Source organism: Struthio camelus, chromosome Z, assembly GCF_040807025.1.
Source record: "Struthio camelus isolate bStrCam1 chromosome Z, bStrCam1.hap1, whole genome shotgun sequence".
NCBI classification, from domain to species: Eukaryota; Metazoa; Chordata; class Aves; order Struthioniformes; family Struthionidae; genus Struthio; species Struthio camelus.
The window spans coordinates 63627142-63649740 of record NC_090982.1 but is presented as its reverse complement, the minus strand read 5'-3'; the positions used below and the strand labels follow the sequence as shown (position 1 = coordinate 63649740).

At 36.1% G+C, this 22599-nt stretch overlaps 1 protein-coding gene across 4 annotated transcripts in view; it reads left to right on the top strand.

Annotated features, from left to right (window-relative positions):
* The window catches only part of LOC104152994 (homer scaffold protein 1), a 120660-nt gene that overhangs the window by 60664 nt on the left and 37397 nt on the right, over nucleotides 1-22599 (top strand). For all 4 annotated transcript variants that reach the window (XM_068927905.1, XM_068927906.1, XM_068927904.1 and 1 more), the window contains 2 exons: nucleotides 4290-4382; nucleotides 12342-12484. In XM_068927905.1, the coding sequence (XP_068784006.1) occupies nucleotides 4290-4382; nucleotides 12342-12484 (236 nt within the window). The remainder of the gene's footprint in view (nucleotides 1-4289; nucleotides 4383-12341; nucleotides 12485-22599) is intronic.

The window sequence follows — 22599 nt, the reverse complement described above, 5'->3', positions numbered from 1 at the left end:
ATAGTTTTTAATGATGGAATTTAAAGGAGTGAAGAATTTAGGGTTTCTTTTGTATTTAGATCTTCTAGGAAAAATGTCTAGATGAACTTCAGTGCTTTTTTTTTTTTAATCCACATTCACTTTCACTTTTCTGCTATGCGGTGCATATTATTACATTGGTGGGTTTAAGGTAAAGCTAGTAGGAAAAATACTTAACGTAAAAGAAAACTAAATTTTCTTGTTTTAATATAAAATTTGAAATGTTTAATAAAGAAACATTATGCCCTATGTGGTTTTTTTTCTAGTCTAGTTGTGCAGGAGGAAAGTCCACCCTAATCAAAGGAAATCAATAAACCTTTTCTTCTCAAAGGGATAGCATAGTTCCTGTGAGCACCCCATCTACAATACCATTTACTATTGATACTCCTCTGATAGATGAGTCCAGGAACCTGTAGAAGCTGATGTCTTTTTCTCAGATAAAAAATTTCTGTTTCAGTCTAGGAGTATGCCCCTATCTTAGACAGAGAACTTTTGTCTTTCGGAGTGTACAAAAGGTCTGGAAAACCAAGCACAATAAAAAGGAATGTATAGTACATGTTTGAGTAAGCAATAATGATTGCCTCACTGATTTAAAAACAAACAAACAAAAAAACCCAAACCCACCCATTTGAGAAAGTAGTAGTCATTGTCTGAGGATAAGCATGAGCCCTTTAGAAAACCAGCAGGAAGAGAATCAGTACATCTACTTTAGTTGCACAATATGATACGTTTATAGGAATTCTTCCTTTCATAATCTGATAGCTTTCATTTCTACAGAACAACACAAACCCCAGGAAATTCTGAATAATGTTAATATTGCACATGTGCTTGTGCATTTATGCATGTCGCTGCATCAGCAAGCATAGAAACTTTGTCATTCATTTAAATTGGTGTAAATTGGCCTAGATGTATCCTAGAGGCACTTGCTCACCACAATAGTGGTAACTTTTGTTAATATGTTAAAGCCATAAGGCATAAGTGCTAATTTAGTTTGCCTCTTTCATATATATCTAGTTCATTTTCCTTAATCATGGAGTGCTTTGGAAGCAAAGTATAATGCTCTAGCCATGCATACGCCTTGTTTGCTTACCTTTCAACAATGGATTATCCTTGTCAGAGAAAATCTTTTGTTTTTTTCCTTTGTCCTTTCCTTCGCTTTTTCATTCCTCTCCCTAAGTGATACTGCCTTCTCAGTCACTGATGTATGAGAGTTTTTGATATGCCCTTGGCTTCAAATTTTATATTGCAGTTATAACAATAATCTGAAAAGCTAAAGCAGATACTTTGTTAAAAGTAGATGTTTGAATAGAAGTTACTCAGATTGCTGTGATTTTGGAAGAATGCAAAAATCTTTTTGAAAAAATATCAGGTCACAAACCTTTCAGAAGCTTATGGTAATGAGTCTTCAGGACCTTTTCAGCAAGCTGTTTCCAGTTTAATTATATGTTATATGAAAATAATTAAATATTCATGTGAGTTAAAATTGTTAATTGTTGCTACTAAAATTCATAAAGGTGAAACTTCTTGTGTTATTGTTGTAAAATTAGCAAATGCTTATTTGATGGAGGGAAAAGAAACTTTTGTTACTTCAGCTTGGTAGATATAGTGGTCTTGGTATCACAAAACCTGAATTTATAAACCCTGAATCTGCTGTGCAGCTTTAGACAAATCACATCTATCTGAGCAGATAGACAAGACAGAAAATTACTGATTCTCACTTCAGTGCCCTAGCATTGTAGTCAAGTACACCAAAGCACTCACTTCGATGCACGTGGAACTGTAAAACATGAAATCTAATTCAGGGCTCAAGGTACTATAGAATATTAGTAATAGTGCTGACAAATAGGCTGCATTAATGGATATATTCAGAAACAGATTGTTCCTAGAAGTTGCCTGCAAAATTGTTTTTGGAATTTCTTTTCTGTATTTGTTTTAATAAAATCCCTAAGTGAAAGCCCTATTAAATATAATTTGCTTTGCAGTAGCATCTCTGGGCCCCAGTCAAATATTTCAAGTTCCAGTGACCAAAAGACAGCCCACAACCCAAAAACTTATTTTAGTCTATGACTAATCTCAGCAGGTTAATGAAACAAATAATCAGGACAGAGAGAATAAAAGTCATGTCTTTTAGCAAACTATATATTTTCACATCATTGTCAGCTTAGCTGTGTCACTCTACTGCAAGCTTTAGAAATGATCTACTTAAAGGTTGGACTCTTGGACTATTCTTTTTTGGTTCATGTGCCCTTGTCCTTCTAAACTGATACTGATCACTGGGGTAGGTTACAACAGTGATAACTTCTTGGTCTATGATAATAGTGACTAAGAATTAGCTGACTGAGAATATCTTTGATAGAAAAATAAATGCATTCTAATTAACTCTTTAGATGCAAATAGGATAAAAGAAAATTAAACATTGATTCCTCTTCATCAGACCTTTTCTCAATATATCAGACTATGAGTTCACAAAACTGTGCATCAGAAGTCAGGCAGAAGCCAGTGATACCTAAAAGAGGATTGCTATGTTGAAGAACATTCCTTTCCCTCACTGACACAGGGTTTGCTAGCAAAATTTCTCTTGCTGCTGTAGTAAGTGGAATAGCATGTACTATAATTGCAGAAAACTGCTGAGAGATAATCTCTCAACCACAATACAGGGCTGTGCTTTTGATAGAATCCTGCTATATGGAAAGAAATGTTCTTTCTCAGGTGTGCTGTCTTTTCTCTTTGAAATAGTTGAGCTGATTTATTCCAAATAACTTAAGAATATGATAAATGGTGAAAGTGGCATCACGGGTACTTGTGAGATCTTCTCAGTCTCCTTTTACAACTTTTCATCTTTTCCTTAAGTTATTAATCCTTCAGAGAACCCTTCTTGTTCCATGAGATCTATTCTTTGTTATTTAGGAATTTTGTCAAAAGAGATTGCTATTATCTATCACCTCACTGCTTCAAGGAATTCCAGTAAATTTGTGAGAATTTCTTCTGCGTTAGCTTTTTTGGCTCTTTGCCAGAATGTTATCCATTTATCTCTTTATTCATTGTATTTCTTCTAACAGTTTATACCACTACCATACAGAAGATCATATTTACTAACTGTATTTCTTGAGCCATTTATTCTAAACATTAACATCGTTTTTTCCCATTTACCAATCTTCTGGTCCTAATGCTGATTTAAATAATAGCTTACCCATCATAATTTGAGGTCTATGTACAGGTCTTAAATGAATATCATCTAGTTTATCATGATCTGATTCCTAATTTTACCATTCTGTTCTGAGACCTTTTTTGGTGCTGCATTTGAGTTCCAGGATATCATATGTCTCTCTTCCTGAATATCCAGGAAACATATGCCTTTAAATAACCTGACTGATGAAACATAGGGTTCCAGTGGAGAAGAATGATGTTTCCTCAAATATTAATAGTCTACTGGACAATAAGGCTTTTTAGGAATTGGATAGCAAGTGAAATTTCAATTGAAAACAGTTGAGGAGATTGTGACGCATAGAAGTAGCCTTCCATCTCTTCTAAATGCTTGCAGTGCAAAACAATTCCTTTGTTTTCTACTGCTGGAGAAATTTAGAAGCTGTCGGTGAAGCTTTCAGTGTTTTTGCAAAATCAGTTATATCTTAAGCTGATCATAATAAAATTATATTCTATATAAAAGCAATAGCAAGCAAAATCAAATGCTTGTGTACTGTAGCGATTAGCGTACTACAAACTTGAGAACCATTATGCCAGATTCTTCTCTAGCAAGAGAATCTAGGCTGTCTTAATAAATTAGTTTATATCTCTCAAGTTTAAAGGCATATGCATTTCCAAATTGGACCTTTAGTTATTTTCAGGAAGAAGGTACATGCAGCAGAGAAATCAAGCTTCATATGACAGTTCAATGTGTAATTCTTGAATTTAGTTTTCAGTATATGTGAGTGTATAGTTCAGCAAATTCATTCTTCTTTATCTTGGCTGATGTCAATGGGATTACATCAAGATATGAAATTGGCTCAATATTCCTACTTTTTTGTTGTATCATATTTTTTTCTGTCTTATAAACAGTGTATAAGATCCGAAAGGTATTTGTCACTGTAACTCACTTAAATGAGTATCTAATAAGGAGAAAAATTAAAATTCTACTGACAAAATTTGACTTTGTAAAATGTTAAGCATAACATTCTGTTCTGCATGTAATGTAACTACTTCACGCCTTCTCTCTCTCTCTCTCTCTCTCTCTCTCTCTCTTTTTTTTTTTTTTTAAACATATGTACCTTCAGTTTGCGGACAAATTTCAGGAATTCAAAGAAGCTGCACGACTTGCAAAGGAAAAATCCCAAGAAAAGATGGAGCTAACAAGTACGCCCTCGCAAGTGAGTCTTATTGCCTGATTGAAGCCTAGGACCTCATAGTCTGTGCTACTTAGTGTTTTAAGAATTTGCTTTGTATCTTATCCAGTTATGTCATAGTAGAAATGATCAGGGTACTTCCCAGTTACCCTGAAGCCTCCCTATAGTCAACTAGAAGTGTTAAATCTAAGAATATGTTAGTGTATGTTATGAAAGTGTCAAAGAGGTTTACTGTGAAATAAAATTAGGCCTTTTTTTCCCCATTCCTTTCTTTGAGCTTTCCCCCTAAAATATTTTGAGTCAGGATGGAGTAGTTATATAAGTAAATCTATAATAAAGACCATTTGTGTGTTTCTTTTATTGTATCTATGAAGCTAAAGGGGATACGTAGTAAAGGGCTGCTATATAAGGATCCTTCCAACAAAAATCAGAGGTAAAATACCAACCACTTTTTAAAAAATTTTTTGTACTATCTAGTATTCAGTTATGAAATGTGTTGATGCAAGAGGACAGATCAATATGCAGATTCTGGAGTTTTATCACATTTAGACATATTGGGAAGAGAGTTAAAACAAATCTCAAAACGTATGCACTGGGCTAGTATAGGCCCAACAGGAAGATAAAATAATATAGTCACATTATATTAGTCATGCCTAAAATTAATTTACTTGAAAGTGAATACTCTGAATTTGCTTTGGAAAAAGAAATTGCATGAGGCCGGTGTTTCTGGCTCTGTATATAGCTATTTGTTTTATTTTAAGCAATGGTAAAGGCAAGGGTATTTCCTCCTCTTGAAGGAAGAAGCAGCTTTAAAATTTCAGCAGGGATTCCTGAGTTCAGTAGGATTAGTGTGCAGCAGTGTCTTTTTTTCTAGGGAGTGCATCTTCATTCATTGATTCAGTGCATCTCTTGGATGCTTTGCATTGCAATGTGCTCCTAATCTTTGATGAAACAAGGATTTCAAGCAGTTTGCAACATGCTGTACAAATAGGTTTGTTGCCACCAGAGAACTACATCTGGTGTCCTTCCAAGAGAAGTCAGGGGAACAACCACAAGAATATATACAATGAACTAATCTCATGGGTTTTTTTTCCTGGTAGGCAGGGTGCCCAGGGTGCTATATTGGTTTTCACTATTAAGAGGGAATTGCTTGCTGTATTGCAACGGGAGAAAAATGGGGAAGTGTTATTTTGATTAGTTTCCTTGACCTTCTCTAAGCTTCTGATAAATTCCATAAATAAGCATGCTGATAATGGAAGTAAGTATTTCAGTATATACTTGTCTTCATATTCAGTGAAGTTATTTCAGCTAGGCCTCTGTAGTTACTCAATACTATAGGCAAAGCAATTACTATATTTCTCTTTACTCATAAGTTAAATCTGACATTGTCAAATGGAGTGACTTATTTGGTTTGGACATAAGTGTGAATTACTCAGAGACAGGATGCTTTCCTCTAGCAGTTGCGCAGGGTTAAAGCTTTCGTCTTAATCTATATGAGCTATTAATATTGTTCATTTTCCTGTACAGATTACTCTTTATTCCTTATATTGGAGCCTAACATTTTATACTGTAGGCAGTTACAGAAATGTTACCTTGAGTGATTCTATAATGCATGTTGAGAGCTGCAATTTAATTACTGCACACTTAGGAATAATTTCGTATTCAGGCCTTACCTTTCATCTCTTGGCTTTTAGCTGTGTTGATAAGTTAGTGTATTATTCCAGAAGATACAGTTAGTGCAAGTGCTGACACATCAGCATAATAGTCTTCACATACTTAATGCTTCTCATTAGTTCCCCAGAGAGAAGCGAGTTGAATCAGGAATTTTGAAGTTGGGAGCAGACGAAAAGCAATGGCTTCATGGCAGACTGCTGCACTTCCTCGGTATTTCATGGCACTGGGGCTAATTCAAAGATGGTGATGACTGCGGGGGAGAGGGGTGCTTGGTAGTGGGGACCCTAGAGACGTTTGCAGGAGCACTTACTGTCATTTTGATCAGCTCCCCAAAAGTGACTGCAAGGCACATAATGCCAATGTTGCCTTTCTTGATCATTTTACAGCTTCTCTTTCCTCCTTGCATAGTGATCCTTTGCAGAGAGGGAGAGGAAAAGAGGAAGGAGATAAAACAGTCTCTTACGAGTCAAGATTTCACAGAAACATGGCTTTTCAGGAAGTTTTTGACAGGAAAGGCATTAGGAGGTAGCGTATGAGCAAGCCTCAGTAACACTAGCCCAGTTACCTACAAGTGTCAGTTCTTCTCTGGCTTTTACACAGTTCTTTTGCATCAAATTAAGAGTGGGTAGGAAGTTACTGCACATCAAAACTGGAAAATATACATGTTAAAGCATGTATAAAATGTGTTTTGTTTCTCTTGGCACTGCTTTAAAAAGTCTCTTATTATTTTTCAGTTAACTAAAGTACCAGATACAGTCCATTGCCCTCTTTGCCACATAGTTCTAGAGGAAAAAAATAGATGTGCCTTTTTCTGCATTCAGTATGTTCCTACAGGTTGTAGCTTTATTAAACTATCTCTACATGTAGTGCAACAAAACCTTGCATAAGACATTTGCCATTCAGCTTTGATGTAAGCTTGCAAATATTAGTGGCATGTGTGAGTTTCAATTCTGAATGTCCTGCATTGTGTTCATGCCAAAACTTGAAGTGAAACTAAGAATTAATAGAAAGCAAATGAAAGAGATAACAGAAATTTCACTTAAACAGAAAGTGTATTTATAACTCACATATTTTCCAGAGTTATCCTTATTCAGAAGGATAACTTCTGAACAAGAATCTTACCTAAAGCCCACTGAAGTTAGGCTGCTTCTCTAAGCTGTAATGACTTTTAGCAAAGTGTTGGTACTGTTTGGTAGATTTTTCCCCCAGCAGAAGACTTGCTCAGTGACCAAGAAGTGGTAGTTCCACATGGGAGTATTTTTGGATATGCTGTTCTGTTTGATGGCATGTATTCTGTGGGGATTTTTTATTGCAGAGCGTGTAGTAGAAAGAAAACAATGCATAGCCCAATTTGCAACTACTTAATTGCAGGAGTTCCTTTTCCCCTAAGCTATTCTGCTGCTAAATTTAAACTCTGTATACTTGCTTTTGCCTTAATACTGCCTGTTCTCTTCCTTTTTTCCAAGAGGCTTTGCTTTAATTTCCCAGAATATCAGGCGATATGTAAAGTCACCATTCACCTTGACTGACACCTTTGCACTTGTCCAAAGAAGGACAGTGACCTGGAGAAACAAATTACGAGAGAAGTTCTGGTTTCTTTATCTATAAATTCCACTGAGTGCATTGTGCTTTCTTCAAATAAAAAGAAAAACATTTCTATGCAAAGGAACTTGCACTTTCTAGCCATCTGTAATAGGAAGGATGTGTATAATAATACACACTTTTTATTTGTATCTGGTCTGTTTGGAGGCTTCTGTCTTGAGTGGACTAGAAACAAGTTGCCTATTTTGGTACTTCTAAGACCACCTGTGCACACAGATACCTCATCTGGTGTCCGTTTAACTGAGACCTAATAAGGCTTTGTGAGGCTCTTGTCTTGGTTATATAAAACTAAAATAACCGTCTTTGTACTGCTGTGCCACTTCTTCTATCCCAGACCCCTCATTGAATATAGAGAATTATTTTGCTCATGACGTAAAACCATGTATCTTACAGTGACAAACCACCCGTGGTCTATTTTCAGTTACAGGTTTGCCTATGAATTGAAACTAACGCTTTCGTCTGGAGTTTACTGGGCCTTGCACAAAGCCATAGCCTGAAAACTGTTAGTTGGTGGAGGGGTGTTTTTTTTTTTTTTTCTTGCTCTCCTTCTTCAAACTAAACTTAATCAGGTTCAAGCATAGAACCAAACAGTTCAGGATGTGGGTTTGTGCCCTTCCCTATGAGTCTTAAACCAACTCAATTGGACCTCTGTTCTTTTCTAAGCCAGAATCTGTCCTCAGATCTTTCTTGTGACCCTGGTCATTTCCAATTAAGACTCTTGTTAATATCTGAAACTGTGTGGTGAGTCACTTGTTCAAAATAGTCAGACTCTTCTTTTGGTTTTGGAGAATGTCTCCTATGCAGACAGGCAGGAATAGTGATTGGCTTATATTTTTTGGTATCTCAACGCCTTTGTAGAGCAAGGAATAGACTGGTTTTGGCAAAATAGTCATGGCTTTATCACCCATTGGCTTTTTCTTTGTAGAAATACATGGTTTGCTTTAAAAGCTTGTGAAGGACTGCCTTTCTGGGATGTTGTGTGAATTTTTATCCTGGAGCAAATATTTCATGCCTGTCATGGCATCTGCATGTAATAGCTGTCAGCTGTATGCTATTGCCAGTCAGTACTAAACACAGAAGCTCATTGAAGAACAGTGACTGCAGGGAATAGTAGGGAACACTTCATAAGAAAACAGTTTAACAAGCTGGCACTGGTTTGGTTTGTTCATGTTTTTGGAACCCAGACTTAATTGTTAGCACCTACTCCCTCTTTTTTTCTGTTCCGTACTTAGTCATTGTTAAAAGGTGGTCTAATCTGTGTTACAGATTTTGCTTATTTTACTTTAGAGACTTTTTTGTGAGTGCATACATTTTGTTTATAAGATTCTGAAATCTGACTCAGACATCTTTTGGTGTTTTTGATGTTTCTATGCTGTAAGCAGTGTCCTTTTTATACTGCTTTGCATCATCAGCATCCTGCCCCCTAATCGCTAGTGATAGGGCTCCTTTTGACAGTGCAGATCTCTGAACAACTTTTAAATAGCAAAATATTCCTAATTCAGACTCTCACATTTTTTGTCACTTTAAATAATACTAATCCTCAGTGCAAGTCAAAGTCCATAGCCAATGAGTGATTTTAAGTTCAATATCCTCCAAAAACTTCTGAGGTAATAGTGGTTTTATACCACAGAAGAACTGGCAATTCTTTTTTCTTAAATGTATGAAATATGTATTTGTAATTCTCATGAGTGGGAAATATCCGACCTTAAAATTTATCATTGATTTACCAGAAGATTTGTGATTTTTTAACTTAAGCACTGTTTTTTCCATACAGTGTCTACATAGCTGAATGTTAGAACTAAGTTATCCTGATATTCAAACTAGAAGGGAGAGTGGAAATTTTTTTAAGTTGGCCATAATTTCTCCCCAAACCCTATAAAATATGAAGTGAATATGAGAAACTACAGTAATATGGAATAAATTGAATCTGAATGAATTACTTCATTACTTGTGAACATCTCCCAAAAATGTTCATAGAATTCTTTTATTCTTTCTAAATAATATAATGTATGAATATATTATTTGCGAACTTAGTTTTGTTCAGTGTAAGTAGCTTTTTCTGTAGTATTTGGTGTTTTATTCATGGCCAACTTCATTATAGTTGGCTGCAGATAAATTATTTACGAGGCAGAGATAGTTTTGCGTATGTGAGAGCACTGATTAATCTGTATTATTGGAAGAAATACATGCTACAACTTGATGCTTATCTTCTACATACAGATCTACCTGTCATGAATTTGCCAGCAGCGAGCCTTTAGATTTTATATAGACAGTGACGTTTGCCTGCATTGATTTAATCATTTCAGTTTCATTTGAATTAAAAGTCTATGAAAGTGCCCTACTGAAACATAAGCCTGAATGGAACTTGCAATTTAATTTTTCTTATACTGAAATCACTTTTATGCATTTATACAGAAAACATTTTTATGAATAAGCTCTTTATCTGTCTAACAATAGTGTTGTAGGAATTTTAGCTTAAAGATGTAACTAAATCAGATTTTTTGGGAGGTTGTATTTGGTTTTTTTAGAACGTCTAATGTGGTTGGTGAAGAGGAGGAAAAGAGAGGAACTTTGGGGCCCATAATGCTTTTAATTGAATGTTGATAGAAGCTATTTACAATATCAGAGGACAATAATAGACCAAAATTCATAATTTGTATGGAATAATGCATGTACTTGCTTAACTTGTCAAATCTGCTCTCCTTTTACACTTAATTTCAATTCAGTTTCAGTTCAGTAAAATTCAGTTTCAAGGTTTAGTTTTTGACTTCTAAATATTAACAAGTAAGAGTTTTGAGTATAAAATAACAAGATTCTTTCTGAAGGAAGGTAACAGTTTACATTTATATAATAGTTAACATTTATATGGTAAATAATTTGCATTTATATAATCAGTGTAAGCTAATTATTTTCTGCTTTTTAATCAGTAGGAATTTAATAGGAAGGCACAGAGTAGAGATAGTTGTGCATGTGCAGCATAACTTGAGGAATATTATATATAACAAAATTTTAAATCAGTATTAAAATGTTGTAATATAAGTCTGTATCACTCATTAATGCAAGTTGTAGGGTAAGAGAAATACTATATGTGGGAACAAAAGCAAAATTTTGGTAATTGTTGAACTCTGTGCTGCAAATGCTGAATGTAATTTAAAGTGCAGTGCAAACTTGGAAGTACAATGTGGTAGTTCCAAGTGATGCTGGTTCTTTGTGGAAGGTGACGATGACAGCTGGATCTTGTTTCGTGTAACAGGACTGAATTATCTCATCTGGATAAGCCAGATGTTAAGGATAACTCTTCCTATACATATAGACAAGATTCCGTATTGGCTTTCAAAAAGTCTGACCCTTATAAACTAGTTGAAGGGGGTGGAAACACAACTGAAGGCTCAGAGTTAGAATCTGCTTTTTTAAGGTCCTGAGCATCTCCATATACTTTCAGTTCCTTTCGAGATTACTCTTCTTCAGCTTTCTATGCAGAACGTCAAAGAGCTGAGAAGGGTAGCAGCTAGACTTCCAAAGACTGTGCTTGTGCTTCAGTTTAAGAATGTTAAACAGCAGCCTTCTCTCTTCCCCATGCAGACAGTAAGAGGCTGCAAAGCCATAGGATATGCTTAGCTTTTGGAAATGTTGCGAGTCCAGCAGTCCTCTGCTGTGTAGGCGTCCCTCCTTGCCACCCATGGAACTCTGTTCGTGAAACCCTTCTATCTTAGAGTTAAATGTTCCTGCTTGATTGCTGAAAGCCTACTAAGACAATCTAAAATCCAAATGAGCTACTTACTTAGCTCGTATGTCTCATTTATCTCCTACAACGCAACAATCCTTACTTGGAAAGAAAAGCATTAAACCATATACAGGCTTGGAAAGCCTATGATATTCTAAGTTAGGATGTGGGCTACAGAATATTCTTTTTTGTTGTTATTGGTTGTTCTTTTGTTTAACATTTGGTTTAACGTTATTAATCAGTGACCAGAAACCAGCAAATAGTCTTTATTGGCCAAAACACAAATGTACATGTTGGTGTGATAAAACTGCACCATACTTCCTGCTGGCTGCTAAGTTTCTCAGGTATCCGGCAGAGGAAACTGACTGAGCGTGGCTGGAGAATTCTTTTTCCCAGACAGAAACTATGTCTATGTAAGTTTGCAAGGACGCTGCTGAACAAGCCTTCTTTAAAAAAGGCTCATAGGAGAAACAGTGAATGCATCAGCAACGGCCCTTCCACTGTTCACTTTGGTTAATAAAAATATTAAAGCTAGATTTTGAAATAAATATCCAGATTGCTTGTTTCTCCACGTTAGAAGACAAAGTAAGAGATAAGAATCCTGTCTCCATGTTAGAAGACAAAGTAAGAGATAAGAATCCTGAATGTGAATAGTTGCCAGTCCTTTAGCTGGCTGAGGACTGAATGTAATATCAGATAAGAGACAGAAGTCTATAAAACCAATAAGCAGGAGGCTGGGTACCTGCAAATAAATCATAGGTCAGTTGTGTTTTGTGTATGATAATCTGAATCTTATGATATTACACTTCTAAATCATCACATGATAAAATATGAATATGAGACGTGCTGGCAATCTGTGAACCTCACATTAATATTGCCTAAAATATCTTATCGCATTTAAGAACTAATGTTAGAGCTGGTATGCACATTGTCTTTCTGAGTAGTGTGTAATTGTAATGTGTTGTTTATTTGTTTTACTTAAGGAATCAGCTGGAGGGGATATTCAGTCTCCTTTAACGCCAGAAAGTATTAATGGAACGGATGACGAGAGAGCAACTCCAGAAGTGACACAGAACTCAGAACCAAGGGCTGAACCAACCCAGAACGCATTGCCATTTACACATAGGTACAGATTCCATTCACGCATCCTGATTAAGTGATACCTGTTTCCTTCCTTGTTAAAGGGACCTTCTTCCATGCGGTGGCTTCCAAGTAGCATAGTTATGAATTAAACTAATTGGTAAAAAAAATAAAATAAAACAGAAGACTGGCTTTCGGATTTTCAGTATAATCTTTGTTTCCACAAAAAAAAAGTATGAGAGAGAAAGATTTGGAGTTTTATTTTAAAATTTATAATGAGTACAAGCACTTGAACACTAGTGAGTGCAGGTGTCCCTTTAACAGGAAGCAATATTTAAATGTCTGAGCTGTTAGTGAAGTTAACTGCTTCAAAGATGTTCCAATTAAATTATTTTTGCAAATTTTCTTTAAATGACTGATGGTACTGGATGTCAGCCTTTCAGTGATGAGTTATCGGAAGATAAGAGACTTACAACATTCAGGATTGTACGAGTTAAAGCAGCCTTTTATTAAAACAATTATCTGATGGTTGAAAACATTTTTCAACTTTTTTTTAAATATGAGAGAAGTGTAGTTGTGCTTCAGACTGAATTATAATTCATTGCACTAGGAATGTTGTACTTCATTGTTCTTTAAGAAATCTAGGACTTTTTGCTTAATGATACAAATAATGAGTTCAGATGGCTATATCTTGCGTATTAGATATTATTGCAAGTGGGACACTTCAATATTTAATAAACTAGCAAAGCTAGAAATACTGGAGGTTTTTTTGAAGCATGGTCTTGGTTCAGTTTAAACAGAGTTTAAGAGCTCTTGATCAGTGTCTCAAAAGTTGGGGAACTGTAGACCTTGAAAATATCGTGCACATAATTCAGAAGGAGCAGAGATCGAATTGGAATTGTTCAAGTATTCTAATTTTTTGTAAGACAATGTATCTGAAAAAATCATTTACATTTTCAAATGATAAAACATTGATAATTTTGCACTAATTTTTTAGCAGAGTGATTGTGTTTATTTTTATACTACAACTGTTACTAGTGCATCTACTCTATATTGTAGAAGAAATGGTGCTTTGTAAGAGTGCTATGTGCATGTGGAAGGAATATTACAAATGTTGCACATCTATCAGTGTTTTGTAAAGAGTTCATTTAAACTTGTTGTTTGTGTGCTGGAATTCTCTATCGACATCTTTGTGAGTTGTGGTAACGTCCACACATTAATTATGGTGTTTTTTTTTTTTTTAAATGGATAGCTGCAAGATCTTCCCTCTCTTTTTTTCATATGTAAAAGTTTTCTGATATGCCAATATGATAACTACACTTTGCATTGAGAATGACTGAAGAATGTTTCTAGATATTTTTTGAAACTACCCACTTGTAATTTTTGATGGTCTAAGAATAGAGGTTGCAAAACTTACATGTTTTGAATTTTTCTGTCTACTTCATGTATGCAATGGGAGTGTCCGGTTTTAGTTTATCATCCTGTTTGATACCACTAGCTAGAATTGGTCTTCCAATGTCAACTCTACATTTAGAGGGTAACTTTTCGTGAAGAGTCTCAAAAGACCCAAGGTTTTGTCTTGCTAATGGTAGGTAGAAGTTTGTCAGTAAGCTATTACTGAAGAAAAGTAAGTCGTCTTTTAAAAACTCTTTGTCCTTAATTGAATTTTGGACTAGGTTGGGTTTTTGTTATTACAATTAAAGACTTGCGTTGGCCCCTCTTATTTATACTGACAAGCCCAAATGAGGCTATTCATATATTAGTATTTAACCAAGATAGAAAATGCTCTCAAGTGCTTTCTGCTAATAGTTTCATATTAAAAAAAACAAAACAAACACATTTGTTCCTTCTGTCAAGGAACTCTGTCTTAATTACATGGAAACTAACATTAAAAAAACCCATATATTCTGAGAGATGTCACCTATTTTTCAGGCACTGCGATGCTTTTTGGGTTGATGTCACAACTTAGTTTGGAAAACACCTGCCTTGATTTGATTGAATTGTTAGATATAATGGAGATTTTTCTAGAACAGCACTCTGTAACAAATGCATAAAAGAGATGGAGAGTGAACCTGCAGGGCTGAGCTAGTCATGGTTAAATGGGCACATTTTTGAAGTGGCATTTCATAGTATTAAGTAGGCAACTATGTGGACATACCTAGTTGCTTGTGTTGGGTGGTAGGATGTTCTATGTGGTCAGCCTACTTGCCGCGGTTTAGAAAAAAACTTTTAAAAAATCCCTACACCCCAATCATCAGACTCCCTGGGCTTTTCCCTGGCTATGGAAAGGGATTGTGTTCCTTTGCGTTCCCAGCCCTTTGGATGCCACTGGCTCTCAGCAGCACTCTGTGTTTGATGGAAAGGTGATGCCAAGCTCAGCTCTTTTCCTGGGTGCCCTTTTAACTCCTGCCTCCAAATCCTGCTGAACCTCTTCATTGTGCACCCAGCATTTGAGCAAAGGTAACTTTCAGTCAGTGCTTCTGGGCAAGGAGGATAATGTTGGAGGGGCACGTGACTGTTGTCTTGTGTGTGGCAATGCTTTGTAGCTATTTGCTGTTTTTTTCTAGAGCTGCTGATTAGTTGCTAGGTGCTTTACAAGAGAAAAGATGATGTGGTCTTCCCTGCAAAGAGTTCAGATGTGGGGGAGATGAGAGTTACTGAGGCTGGCCATGCTACACTAAAATACCACTAGCGTAACAACTTCATTTTCTCTGTAAATAAGATAGCTGTGTTCTGCTCAGGCCTGACAGCGCATGCTATCCTGCGATGCACCAAAAGGAGCAGGCCTCAGTGTATGTAGGCTGGAGTGCGAGGAAGGTGGGTGTGGGTAGCTATGGGGGAAGGTTTCATGGGCGGCCGAGGCACCATGGCCGCGTGTGAGGCTGGGGAGGCGAGGAGGCCTGGTGCCCCTTGCGGTGGGGACCGTGCTGCTGCTGAGCCAGGCAGCAAACGCGACTGAGGGTGGGTGCCTCTGCACAGGGGAAGGGGAGCAAGGTTCGAAGGGGCTTGTTGGCAAAACAGTGCTAGGGAGGGATTTTCTTGTCTTTGTATGAACTGGAAGGGACTGATGAGAGTTAACAAGGTCAGAAGTGTGGAGGTCATGCTTTAGTCTGCATCTCATTAATTGTCGTCTTTTATCTGCACGCCTGGAAAATGCTTGATTTTGTTTTGTTATAACATATCCTCTCTGGCCAGATATGTCCTCTTCTGCAAGCGTTCTTTTCTGCGCTTCATGTGTGTTAGTAGTATAGGCAGTTGTGGGGCTGTGCTACTTCAGCAATGTAAGTGTAGACTGCTTTGTTATTTATAGTTGTTTCCTGACTATTTGTATCCAAGAACTGACAGGAAGCATTACTTAAGTCACCAGTTTTGTTAGTAGAACTTCGATTTCTTATTATTTCAGTAAATAATTTTAAGTATTGAGTATACCCTCCCTAGTAAATATATACAATCCCGTTCATATCCCATGAGCATAATAGAGCAACAATTGCTCTAATTTATCCCTAATTGGAAAGTCCTAAAGCTGTTTACAAGCAGTGTGACTCTAGTCAACTATTTGAGAGGAAAGGATATTAAGTAGTTATATGAGCACTGCACAGAAAGATAAACTCTTGCAATTAAACCTCTTGCCTTTTTTAAAGTAACTGTACTGGTTAATGTTGAATTACTGAGGAATATTACTTGGCAACTCCCACTTCTTGTAATATAGTATAACCTGAGCACTGCTTTCATTATTAGATGTTGCTAGAATAAATGAAAATTAAAAGGAGCCTAAGCCAGGCATTAGAAGTTTTAAAAATCTTGTTTGAGACTCTGATCAGTCATCTTCTGAACAATAGTAACTGAAGGCAGGATTGTTTCTAACAAAAACTAGTATATCAAATGTAGTGTTTAAAATAAAGAAGACTAAAACAAGCACAGATCCTCTTTCCTAACTAACTCTGTCTCCTCACAAATCTTCCCCTTTTTTGGCAATGTTTTCCACGTTCTTAAAATCTGATTTTTTTAAATAAAAGAAAAAAGTTGAATGTAAAATGGGGTTTGGAGAGAAGAAGGTTGCTCAAACATTTGTAACCGCCTCTGAAGTGACTGCACCTCTCTTTTAAACGTAACTTTTCATCATGCTGGTGCATAGTATACAATTCTTACTTGTCTGTATAAGCCCAAAGGAATAACATTCTACGCTTATTCATCTTGAGAAAATAGAATTTAAGTATTAAAACAGAAGAATGTATCTGATGAACTCTTCCATTGCTGCTTGGAGCATTTTGGTAACTGTTTGGTAAAATGGCTTTCACCCTCTTAAAATGAGTACTTTTGTTTATAACAGGTTTTATACAATTTCTTGACACCTTATAAAGCTGTGGGATAAAACATGCATTTTCAGAAACAAGACTTAAATATTAAGAGGATTCTTTTGGGATAGATCTTGAAAATCTTTAATTTTCTGTCAACCATAACTTGAACCTATTACCTCATTTTTTTCATGTAATACGTAATGGTGTTCCATTTAACCTTGGTGAATTTCTATTACATAGTGTTTTGCTCACACCATACACATGTGTGTGCTTGTTGTTTGTTCATTAAAATGACTATTTTTGTATTCAAACAAGATTTTAATATGAAACTTTGACTCATTGCCTTAGTGAAAATGGACTTCAAATGATGTTTATATCTTAGATATTTTATTGTCTAGATAGCTTACCATTTAATAATGCTGCATGTAAATCCAATGCTGTAACAAAAAAACCCAGAAATCTTGCTGCTACTTCCATGTTCCTTCACTGAGTTTTCATTAAAGGTTGTGTGCAGAAATCTGTTTAGTAGATTTTTCACTTTGTGTATTAAAACCACTCACTTCTACAAGCTTTAATATTTTAGTTATGTTACAGTAAAAGTACTTTGTGAATCACGTTGAATTGTTAAGTTGGTTTTTAAAAAAAAGTTTTGAGTCAATATCTTTTTGTGATGTTTTTTAATTTGAATTTATACTCAAATCCCAGTATTTGGATATTCTTTATAGTGTTTACACGCACGCACACACGCGCACACACACACAAGCGCACACACCTTCCTAATTCTTGTTTTTTAGTGCTGCTTAGTGTGATCATAGGATAGCTTCAGGTTCGAAGAGACCTCAGGAGATCTCCAGTTCAAGCCCCTGCTTACAGCAGGTCATCTGTGAGATCAGATCAGGTTGCTCAGGGCTTTATCCCAGAAGAAAGGAGACCGACAGGCAACAACTGTCTTCAAATTGCATAGTACTATAATGAAGTGTAACATTTTCGGGCATACTAGAGGAACTCTAATAAGTTCAGTTACTTTACAGAGAAAATATTATTTCTTGAGGCATACTTAGAAGAAACTCAAAGGTGATGTGTTCCCATCGTCAGTGTAAGCAAAGAACTGGTTAGTATAGCAGCTTAAAAGTAGGACTTGACTTCACCTCAACCAGTATTTGTTTGATGTTGTGAAGGTCTTAGCTATGTTGCTGTTCTGCCTGTTGTGCTCCACTAGCACTGTGGTGGTCTCATGAAGAAGCACACTGAGCGATTGCTGTCCCCTCGCTCGCTGACCCAGTTTCCGCTGCTGCCCACGTTTGTGCATGTTTGCCTAGGCTGCTAGGACTTAGTTTAAGTAGGCTATTCATCAAAATAGTAGTAATAAAAGTTCTTGCTAAGAAACTATTAATTTGAAAGGAAAAAGTTGATAAATGTCGACCTGTGTTAGCTCATTTTTTTTCATGTCTCTCCCGATTATGACACTTTTTGAAAATTCTGTAATGAATCTCTGGAATATGTAGTAAGCCATTACACATTTTCCAACCACTAACATGTCAAACAGCGTAACAAAGCTCGTACTATAACATAAGGTGACTCTAGATACGGGAGGAGAGGTGGAGAAGGACTTGTATCTACTATTGTAAGAATTGTTATGGAGAATGTGCTGCTGAGCTCTTTAAAATAAAGCAACTCTGCAGTTGATAGAGTTAATTTTAAAGGTTGTGGGAATGGATGAGAACCAAAACTAAAAATAACTGAACACTTAAAACAATAATTACACTCTCTCCCTTGTGCATCTAAGTACCTTCTTGTTTGGAGCATCTGAATTACCTACTTCCTGCTGTTTATTTAGTGAGAACTCCAAGGGGTGATTCAGACAATGTGAGCTGGGCGTTTGAAATTAGATGATGTAAATACCATCCTCAGGGACAACTGAGCACTCCTCCAACATGTCTGTCAAGTACATTCTTAGAAGAGAAATACAATCCTTGTGTAACTTATATTAAAAAAAATTCAGACGACTTGGAACATGTAACTCTTTTCTTTAATCGCATACATAAGAATTTTTTAAAAAGAGTAAAATGAACAAAAAAGATTGAAATAACTTGATTAAGGAATGAACTTTCATTTTCTAAAAGAGTCTATCCATTGTCTTCAGCTAATCTAAAAGCTGGATGACTTTAAAAGATTGTGGGATAGCACTTCAGTAACTGTAAACATTGGCTTTATAAATTAGGATATGTGATACTTAATTCTGTGTTTATTCTATTGATTGTTTGCATTAACTCACAGCCGTGAATTTGCGTTAGGCATTTTCATGAATACAGTTCTCTGAAATGTGTTATTCCTTTTAGGAGACTGCTCTTAACACATAGTGACTTTTTTGTTGTCTTTAGGCATGGGTGGAGGAGCTCTGCCTAGTCAAAGTTATAGATTGGTTATAAATGCTTATTCTTGACTATTCTTTTTATTCTAGATATTCCTAGTAAATTAGTTGAATAATAAACTTTTTCTGTTGTAAGTTTTGATACCATATGTGTATGCTTGTTTTAATTTGTGAGCAGTGTCTGTGAAGTTTTTATATGGGATGATTTGTGTATATATATTATTTAGAATATCGACAGTTTAGTGAGTTTTAGGCTCAAACATGCAATCATCTTTTCAAGAATTTAAATTATAATTATAGGAGATCTTATGTAGACAGTTGATACCTCCTGTGTTCTTCATTCATGTTTACATCTTTTAGCGTCTGACGTTTCTGAGGGTCCTCATAGAAAAGCCTTTTAACCAGTGAGTAGGGTTAAGCTGCAGACTGAACTTTCCCAGGACAACATGAAGTCCAAGATGTTGTCTTTAATAAAGCAGAGGTCTTTCTATGGCAGGGTACATTTAACTGAAGTTAAGTCAGTGTTTGCAGCTGTCACAGCTACCTCTTCCAGCAGCGTATTTTGAAACAACCTCTTTTTTAAAACTGAGGTCTCATTAGAATCAAAGCAAACAGACACCAAAGATATGCTGCAGTTCCCAATGTACTGCTCTCCAGAAAAACCACAATGAAAAATTTTAAGAGGAAATAGTCACTTTGTGGAATTGCTGTTTTTTACATCACCTGTGGAAAGACTTCCTATTTTGAAACTACAGATGTCGTGTCTTGTTTGGATTGGAAGGCTCAGTGCAGTTAGAGATTTTTCAGCTATCCATTTAAAATATATCTTCTACAGAAACAGAAAGCCAATAACCTGAAGTTACCAGGAAGAAAAAAAAAAAAAGCATAGCTATTGATCCTGCAAGTCCCCAGTGCATTTTCTGACGATCGTGACCCTTGAAGAAAGGAGCCTTTTGTGAAAAACAAAGGGAGATGGGATGTTTTGCAGGCCAGATGCAAACATACTTCTAACAAAGTCTGATTACTCAGACTTCCCTGTCGCATCCTGGTTCACTAGGGATGTTGATGAGTGAAAGTATTTCATGACCTGGAGACATGAACCATTCACGGTCTTACCTTCAGTTTGGGATTCATTCTTCATGAGGAGGTGGGGGGCTTTCTTCAGTCTGGAATTTTGACTTTTTGCAACAAGATTTTCCTATTGCAATCTATTTTGCAGGTAAGAGTATCACCCAGTTTGCACCTATCTGTACGCACGCATTGCCTCCCTCAAAAGACAGACCTGATCGAATAATGTCCCAACAGCTAGTTATAAATATAAAAGGTTAGAAGATTAAAAGCTTCTAGTAGCTAGTACGTAACTACTTCATTTCAAGTGCAAGGCTTTATCCACTTACCTTTATCAACGCAAAATATAACATTTATATAACTGTCTTTGTTGGCAGACAGATACTAAAAACAACTTTTTCAGGCTTGTTCGTTTACTGTTTTCTGTCTCTGAATAGACTCTGTAGTCATAGTCCAGTTCTGTGAAACTGAAGAATAGTCTAGACTTGGGTTTCAGGTTACACATTGCCATCTGCATAGAAATTATTGAAATGAGGGCACACAGTTTTAAAGGAAGAGAATTGAAGATTTATGGCCTTCAGGTCACTTTAAGTATCCTGCAGAACAATCTGCATTACTGCACTTTATTTCACTTGTTTATCCTACTCATCTCAAGGTTCATTTGTAGTCAGCTTTAGATTATTTTGTAAAATCAGTATGCAGAGCATGCATGAACGTGCCTATCTTCTAGCAGTGATTGTAATAATGGTAAAATACCTCCATCCTATTCCTTACAAGCACAGGAAAATGAACAAGTACTGAACAATTTTGAGTTCAAAATTCACACGCTGAAAAACAGCTTTAAAAGAAACTCAGAAAATGAGTGAAAACTATTTCATACTTCAGAAAGCCAATATTGTCAGTTTTGGCATATTAAAAACAATTAATATTTACAACAATAATACCCCTTTAAAATACAGCCTTATTCTTTTAAAGCCCACCTAAACCTATACCTTAAAGCTTTACTTTCTTGAATGTTTTTGAAGTGTGTGTCTCTCCTGGAGAAACGTTTCCAGTTGTCCAATTGCTCAAGTACTTGTATAACGTCACCCATATACCCATATCAATTTCCTACTTTATTGAGATGACAGGAAATAAAATGAAGTGATCTGAAAGAAAGAGGCTGTAAAAGAAAAAAAATCCATCAAACCAGACAAACAGCCCCCCCTAGACCTTTCAGTTAGTTGCTCTCTTCAGATGTTGGCTCTCTGTGTTTCCAAGTTGCTTTGCCCTTCTGCCCTATTCCAGGTATGTTGTCTGTTTTGTCTATTCACCTGCTCTTCTGAAAGGCAACTCTTGTTAGCCTACCTTGCCTTTCTGCTTTACTCTCTTTGAAGAGAGAGGATATATGTTAAGTTCCTTAGGCAGCAAGGCCAAAATCCTAATGGATAACTTGAGGAAATATTAAAAAAAGAAAAAAGTCTGTAACCAAGTACATCTTATTGAAGGTGGAGTTCAATTGAATGCATCTGATTGACATCAATTTCTCCCTTCTCTTACTGATACCAACTCATTCCACTGCCTTCTGTATGGTCTCGGCTGTAGTAGCAGATAATCTGAGACATAGACTTCTGATATTAGATTGTGTGTGGTTATAAAATAATCTTTTATAAGTAACATTTGCCAGTCAATGCCATACCTATTTCCTGTTCTAGGTGAAGGAAAGTGTTTGTATTTCTGAATGGAAGGCAAATATAGTATCTTAACCTGATACTTAATTACAATTGGCAAATGAAGACTTCTTAAATACTAGCAATTTTAAACACTGCTCTTTGTGGGCATCAAACATTGTTTTTCATATGAAGTTAGAAAAATGCATATTAATATTTGGGCAAACCATTCATTCTGAGAATCTTAAGAATAAGCATGACTTAAGATAGCTACCTGCAATCTGGGAAATTAGTTGTCTCGGGGCTGTTTCTCTATAGTTATGGTTGCGCATATATATATATTGATAGAGATATCCAGTTCTGAAATCTTTTATGTATTGTATGGGTATAGTTTCGCTGGCTGCTGGAATACGTGGAGATAAACATACAAGTATGGTGACAACATTGATGACTAAACAGTTACTATTCTTGAAGCAGTATAAAAGTGATTTTTCCAAAACTTTCAAGCAGAGTATAAATAAATATGCCTTCAGCCTTTAACAACTCACTCTAGAGGTGAAATGATTAATTTACTTTATGTATTTCTGTATTCCTTCTAGTCTTTTCTGTATTATTTTCTTCTTAACTGCCCCCTCTCCTTGGGGAAAATGGACACTCTGGAAACAGAAGTCCGTCTGACTAGCACTGTCCTCTGCAATGATTTAAGCTTAAGACCTTGTTATTTGTTTTATTCCTGTTGGCATTTATAAGGACATCATTATATATGGGGCAAGGG